This window comes from Lactuca serriola, chromosome 7 (genome assembly GCF_051521515.1).
Source record: "Lactuca serriola cultivar US96UC23 chromosome 7, Lser_US96UC23_V15, whole genome shotgun sequence".
In the NCBI taxonomy this organism is placed as follows: domain Eukaryota; kingdom Viridiplantae; phylum Streptophyta; class Magnoliopsida; order Asterales; family Asteraceae; genus Lactuca; species Lactuca serriola.
The window spans coordinates 142,135,270-142,142,237 of NC_136414.1; the positions used below are offsets into that span (position 1 = coordinate 142,135,270).

General features: G+C 32.5%; 1 protein-coding gene across 1 annotated transcript; it reads left to right on the top strand.

Annotated features, from left to right (window-relative positions):
* Positions 1 to 3,385: 3,385 nt before the first annotated feature.
* On the top strand, positions 3,386 to 5,686 carry LOC145062799 (uncharacterized). Its single transcript, XM_079010392.1, has 5 exons — positions 3,386 to 3,525; positions 3,658 to 4,188; positions 4,291 to 4,383; positions 4,477 to 4,593; positions 5,191 to 5,686. Exons 3-5 carry the CDS (start codon positions 4,336 to 4,338, stop codon positions 5,338 to 5,340), a joined length of 315 nt encoding a protein of 104 aa, XP_078866518.1. The 5' UTR covers positions 3,386 to 3,525; positions 3,658 to 4,188; positions 4,291 to 4,335; the 3' UTR covers positions 5,341 to 5,686.
* Positions 5,687 to 6,968: the final 1,282 nt, after the last annotated feature.

Here is a 6,968-nt window from a genome sequence, read left to right on the forward strand (position 1 = left end):
TAGCAATTGCCCATGGAAAAAGAGGTCAATATTTTTTGAATTGCCCTATTGGAAATTTATTGAATGCCAACATAATGTTGATCCGATGCATATCGAAAAAAATCTAACCGATAATGTGGTAGGGACAGTGTTGGATATTAGTGGAAAGTCAAAGGATCATGTAAAAGCTCGATTTGACCTTTTGGAGTTGGGCATTAAAGAACGACTTCAACCAAAACTTTCAGAAGACGGTGAGAATGTTATATTCCATAACGCATGCTTTTCAATGTCATCAAAGGAGAAAGCAATTTTTTGTCGTGTTTTGAAGGAAGCAAAGTTGCCTTATGGATGTGCATCTAATATTGCCCGATGTGTTAATTCTTCAGAAAAGAAATTTTCGGGTTACAAGAGTCATGATGCTCATATCTTTTTGCATTACTTGCTTCAAGTTGCAGTGAGAAAATCATTACCAAAGCATGTTGCAATCCCATTGATTAGGTGGGTGGTTTTTTCGTAGTTTGTGTAGCAAGGTAATTAGGCCCGAGGAACTTGACAGATTACAATTAGAAATAACTCAAATATTGTGTGAATTTGAGAAAATATTTGTGCCAACGTTTTTTGACATAGTGGTGCACTTACCTATCCACTTAGTAAACAAAGTTAGACTTGGAGGACCTGTTCAATATAGATGGATGTATTTTATGGAAAGATACCTATGCAAGTTGAAGTCATATGTGCGAAACAAGAGTCGTCCAGAGGGATCCATAGCAGAAGGATATTTGATTGAAGAATGTTTGACTTTTTGCTCAGGCTATATGCATGATGGAGTAAAAACAAGACTTAATAGGGGTTCAAAAGATGTCGATGATATAGATGAAGAACATGAGTCTGGTGGACCAATATTTGTCAATAAGGGTCATCCTATTGGAGGTAAAAAGCGAAGAAAAGGGAAGCTTATAACTTTAGATCTTATTTTAAGGGAACAAGCACATCGTTATGCCTTATTCAATTTTGATTGTGCACAAGTTGATGAATATATCAAGTAAGTAATCAATTTATATCATCTCATTTCTTCAAATTAAATGTATGATATAACTTAATTCACATTTAATTTTCTTTTGTCTACGTGATGATGCAGTGAGCATAAAGTTTATATTGACACCCAACCACAGAAAAGTCGATGGGCACGCGCCCAAAACCATAGTAATGAGTTTGCCAATTGGTTAAAGGAGAAAGTTAAAAGTAATAATGTTCCAGATCATATTTTTTGGCTTGCTAAGGGTCCTAGTCCTACTTCAAAGAGATATCATGGGTTTTATGTCAATGGATATAGGTTTCATACCAAATCACGAGATGCTAAATGCCAGACTCAAAATAGTGGTGTTTCTATTACGGATATAACTCCTAGCTTTGCAAGTTCTAGAGACAAAAATCCAGCTGTGGGGAATGTTGAATACTATGGTAGAATTTTGGATATACTTGAACTCGACTATTGGTCGCAGTTCAAGGTTGTTTTGTTTCGTTGTGAGTGGTACCAAGTAGAGAAAGATGATTATGGATTAACATGTGTTAATTTCAATAAGTTTTGCTCTTCAGACGATCCTTTTGTCATGCCTTCCCAAGTAAACCAGGTGTTCTACATAGCAGACCCTATAGAAGACTTTTTTCATTATGTTCTCAATAGGGTTCCTAGAGATATCTATGACCTCGAAGATGAAAGCAGTGAAACTATTGGTGACTCGTATTGGTCCGAGCCTAATGAGGATGGGTTAAATTCTTTTGCACAAGTTGGTGAACATGAGATTCAATTGTCAAGAAATGATATGCCTCCTCTTGTAGTTGATGCAAATACAAATTTAGATGGGGCTGATGAAGCTAATAGTGACAGTGGAGGCGATTCTGATTATGACGATACATTATGGGATTGGATGGAAGCAGAAGAAGACGAGGCTCATTGAGATACTGACAATAATATTAATATTTACTTTTCTTTTACATTTTTGTAATAAGATAGTTTAATGCTTTAAACTTTTTGTGTTTACCTAAATTATTTGATGTCATTTTATGCATTGAATAATAAGCAAGTGATAATAAGTCACTACTTTGTGAAAGTTTAGGTTTGAAGGTAACTGAAAAACAAAGTTTTTTTTCTACATTTGATAGATTTTATTTTATAATGTGATGTTTATCTTTGTGGAATAATTTTCATGTTTTTTATTTTTACCTTTTTTTAGATTTTAAATTAGAGGTGAATGTGTGGTTGTTTTGCAGGTTCCTTTCGATTCAGTTTAATCGTAAGTACCGGAGTTGCATTGTGCCTTATTTGTCAGGTTCTTGTTTCTTTTTTTATTTAATTTTATGATTGTAGGAAAAAATTACATGTAAGTGATACTACAATGCTATTATTATGTATTTTGAACTTAAATTGATAATGTCACTTTTGAGCAGGCCGATAATGGGAAAACAAAACAAGCAAGATCAAAGTGCACAAAAAGAAATGAATGATTATGAGAAGAATAGACTTTTGAGGATAAAAGAAAACCAAGCAAGACTAAAAGATTTGGGAGTTAAAAGCATTGAAAATTCTTTGACAAGTTTGGTAGAAAGTCAAAAACCAAAGAAAAAACAAGTGAAACCAACATATATCGGTGCTAAAGATTCAGACTATATTCCTGATTTGGGTGATGATAATGATGGAGATTACCACGAAGTTGCTAGAAGTGTTCAAGTATCCAAAAAGGTAATCATATTAGCAAATCTGTAATTGTTTTATTTTGATGTTGATATTTAATAATGAAAAGTAAATTTGTTACAGCAACATCGTCCACAATATATTGCACCAATGTCCATGAATAGACTTGCTAATTTAACAAGGCAACGTCGGGTGATTGCTCCAAATGTCTCAAATAAGTATCCATTGGTTTCGAATGCAACAAAAGAAAAACAATCTAGATCAAAGACTAGTATAGGTGACTTAATCTTGAGGAATAAAGGACCGCAAAGGGAAAGAGAGGTATTCAAACAAAATGCAGAAAAACATAATTGTATCATAAGTGGAGCAAAGAGACAATTGGCTCTTGTTGATGAGGATGAGGATGATGAGATATCTCAAGGTAGTATCTTGTCAATCTAAATGTTTATTTAATTAATGAGAAATAACAAAGTCACCTCATAAAACTACATGTTATATTAATTTACGTTTCTACGATTTTAATGTTATTGCAGCTGATATGGAGCAATTTGGTTTGAAAGATAATGTTAATGAAGGACGTCTTGCGCAATGTGGAGGTACTTTCGTTTAGTTTAATGAATATTTCATTTTTTGTTATATTTTTTTGTAATTGCTATTTATTATTACTGTTATATTTACTCATTAATTAGAAGATGATGTTGATCAAAATGATGACCATGAAGACATGGACCATTTGAAATATGCAAATATTGAAAATGAGATTGAAGTTGATGATAGCGATGACGATATGGGAAATGAGGATGATGTACTTTTTGAAGAACAATTAGAAGAACCCCAATTAGAAAAGGAAACAGGTTCAACTTCATTACTTGATCATGCTTTTGGTTTGTCATAAATTATATATATATATATATATATATATATATATATATATATATATATATATATATATATATATATATATATAATTCTATGTTGGAATGTAGTAATTTCTACACCCAAGAAAAGAGGACCAACAATGTTACATGCCGTTCACACACGAAATGTTAATCAACGTGAGGTCATTATATGTAATGAATATGGACAACCCGTTGGACCGATAATAGAGGGGAAGGATGTAGTAGGAAAATTCTCTCGGATTTTGGGTACAATAGCTCGTACCCATAGTTATGCACCATTGACATGTACTTCATGGCACAAAGTTCCACATAAAGAAAAGATATGGGAGTATGTATTGGTAAGTTTTTAGGTAGCTTTATTCTTCTATCCTCTTTTATTTTCCTTTCTTTTTACTAATTACTAATTTTTTTAAGGGAAAATATGATGTGTCCGATGATGCTAAAACTTGGGTTCTTAGGACAATTGGAAATTTGTATAAGGTATACAAATGTAGGTTCAAGAAAAAACACTTCTATCAATTTAAGGACAATAAAACATGATGGAAGAATCGACCTGAATGCATTCCTCAAGAAGAGTTCTCAAAACTATTAGTGTTATGGAATAAAAAAGATGTGGCGGTAATTTCAAAAACATTTTCTTTATTACTAGTGTTTGTTGATATTTGAATTGTCTTTAGGTGTATTTGGTCAATGGAGTTTTATATATTAATGTGTGTGTAGAAACGTTGTTCGCGGGCAAAAGAAATACGCAAGTCTCTAAAAAATATGCACACGGCTGGTCCAAAAAGTTTTGCTAGAATTCGTAACGAAATGGTAATTAATGTCTTCTTTTTGCTTGTGATTTGTGTTTATTTTTTCCCACATTTTGATACTTTCTTGTTGATATTTATGTTATCATGTGTATAGAAAAATGAAGATCCAAACAAGGAATTCTCAACTCTAAGTCAAATGTTTGAACGTACACGTAAAAGGACAGATGGGCATGTATATGTCGATACATATGATGACACGGCAAATAAAGTTGTAACTTTATATTTCAATTTTACAATAATTTTCCCTTTTAATAGTAAACTATCTTTTTAGACGTTAAATTGCAGTTTTTAGACATTAAATTGCAATTTTTTATATGTTAAAATACAATTTCCTATATGTTGAAATGCGGTTTTTTTAGATGTTAAAATGCAGTTTTTTGTTTACACGTAAAAACAGTATTTTGATAGGAGATTTTTGGACATCAAATAGTTGTCGTTTACAAAATAAAAAAATTGTTTTTAATGCAGTTTTTTAGATGTTAAAATGCAATTTTTTTAGATGCTAAAATGCAATTTTTTTTACATAAAAGCACTATTTTGATAGCAGATTTTTGGACATCAAATAGCTGTCTTTTACACGAAAAAAAAATGTTTTAAGATACAGTTTTTTTAGATGTTAAAATGCAGTTTTTTTTACATAAAAACAGTCTTTTGATTGCAGATTTTTGGACATCAAATAGTTTTCATTTAAACAATAAAAAAATTGTTCTTTTCTGCATTTAAATGCAATTTTTTTTACAATATAAACAACTTTTTAATGGAAGATGCTTTAGTAAAATTATCCTATTCATTTTTAATAATCTTGTAGGAACAAATGAAGAAGTATGAACATCTAGAAGATGAAAGTGATGTCATAGATCCTTATATGATTGTGATGAAAAAAGAGAATGATGGATACCGTCGACTTTATGGTAGAGGCGTTACTAATAGATTGATGAAAAAAAGTTGGTGGTGGTGATGCATCATACATGATTCCCACGGGACTTATGGAATCATTCAAAGCAAATGAAGTTGAAAGAAATGAGTTGATTGAAATGCGGAAAAAGATTCAAGAGGACCATGAAAAAAAGCAGGCCGAATTAGAAGCTATGCAAATAGATATTAAAAAACAGCAAGAAAACCTTGAATCTATGATGCGAAAGTTAGCCGAACAACAACCTCGAGAAGGCCGATAGTTGCTAATATGATTTATCGTCTATGTTTAAGACACATCTAGAATGTTTTTAATTATTTTTTTGTGAATATAGTTGACAACTTTGTGTTGACTTTGATTTATGGTTGTTATTTTGAATTTAGATATGTCAAAGGAGACCATAAAATTATATAATATATTTATGTTATTATTTTTAAGGTGTAATTTTAGTAGTAATTTATATTTGTAGCAATGTAGTAAACATATGTGGCGTCTATATGATTAGGAAAAAAAATATCGCATTGAAATTAGAAAAATCAGAAAAACAAAGTTGCATTTGACTATAAACAAGGTTGCATTTTTTTCAATTAAAGACATAACAAAGGTTGCATATGCCATATAGAAAGGTTGCAATTCTTTACTAGAAAACATAATTAAGGTTGCATTTGATTATAAGAAAAGTTGCATTTTCGTAAATAAAATAGTTAAAAAAGTTGCATCCAAGTGTAAAAAAGTTACATATGAGTATTAAAAAGGTTGCTTTTGCATAACACACGTTGCAATAAAAAAAAGTTGCATTTAAAAAAGATTTGCAACTATCTCAAAAAAGGTTGCATTTTCGAAGAAAAAAGTTGCTTTAGATCTAATGCAACTTTACCTAATGCAACCTTTGGTAAAAGGTTGCTTTAGGCATTATGCAACTTTTACAAGGCCTAATGCAACCTTTTAGTGGGGTTGCATTAGCTTCATTTTGTTGTAGTGTACATGGAAAATCAACCTAGGTGTGGATGTAGTCGTGTTCCCTTCTGGTCAGAGTGTACTGGATGAAACCAGCGTTCATAAACTTCCAAATCTTGTAATTTTTGAATGACAATGGTTTATCGTTAGACCATATGTGTTCAACAAGAGAGGCATCCTTAGCAAAGAATTCGCTAAGTCTCTCGAATTCCAATGGCAATCTTTTGGCATAAGGAAGGCTGCAGTCAAACTGCTCAAATACAGTGAAGTATCTAGCATTGGGAGAAATTGGTACATCCCAGTATCCATCTGAAGGGGGTTCCACGTAGGTGAGGTGTGGAATGTAGTCATCATCAAGCAATCTTCTGTGGGGATTGACCCCAAGAGTTTATCAAGGACTCGTCCATGATAGTGTCAAATCCACACAGTCTCCATACTTCTTCAGCGAGTTTGGCTGCCTTCCAACCTCGTTTCCTTTGAGCAGTGGCAGGAGAGTCATTTAAACTTGGAGAAGACATATATTCCACCAGATTCTTGAAGTGCGGGGGAGTCTCTGGTTTTTCAGGAGTATTTTCAACTTGAAGAGGGGAGTTGTGAGGTGGAGTGTGATGAGATGGTTGTGGTGAAGGTTCTGGTGTGGGAATTTTTTTAGTAGAAACCGGGGGAGTTTGATGGTGTGAAATGGAGTTGTTGGAATGATGGACTTCATCTTTACT

Coding starts and splice junctions, on each gene's coding strand:
- LOC145062799 (XM_079010392.1), top strand. CDS start 4,336: ATGCACACGGCTGGTCCAAAAAGTTTTGCTAGAATTCGTAACGAAATG. Junction 4,384..4,476: donor CTAGAATTCGTAACGAAATG/GTAATTAATGTC, acceptor TCATGTGTATAG/AAAAATGAAGATCCAAACAA. Junction 4,594..5,190: donor ATGACACGGCAAATAAAGTT/GTAACTTTATAT, acceptor ATAATCTTGTAG/GAACAAATGAAGAAGTATGA.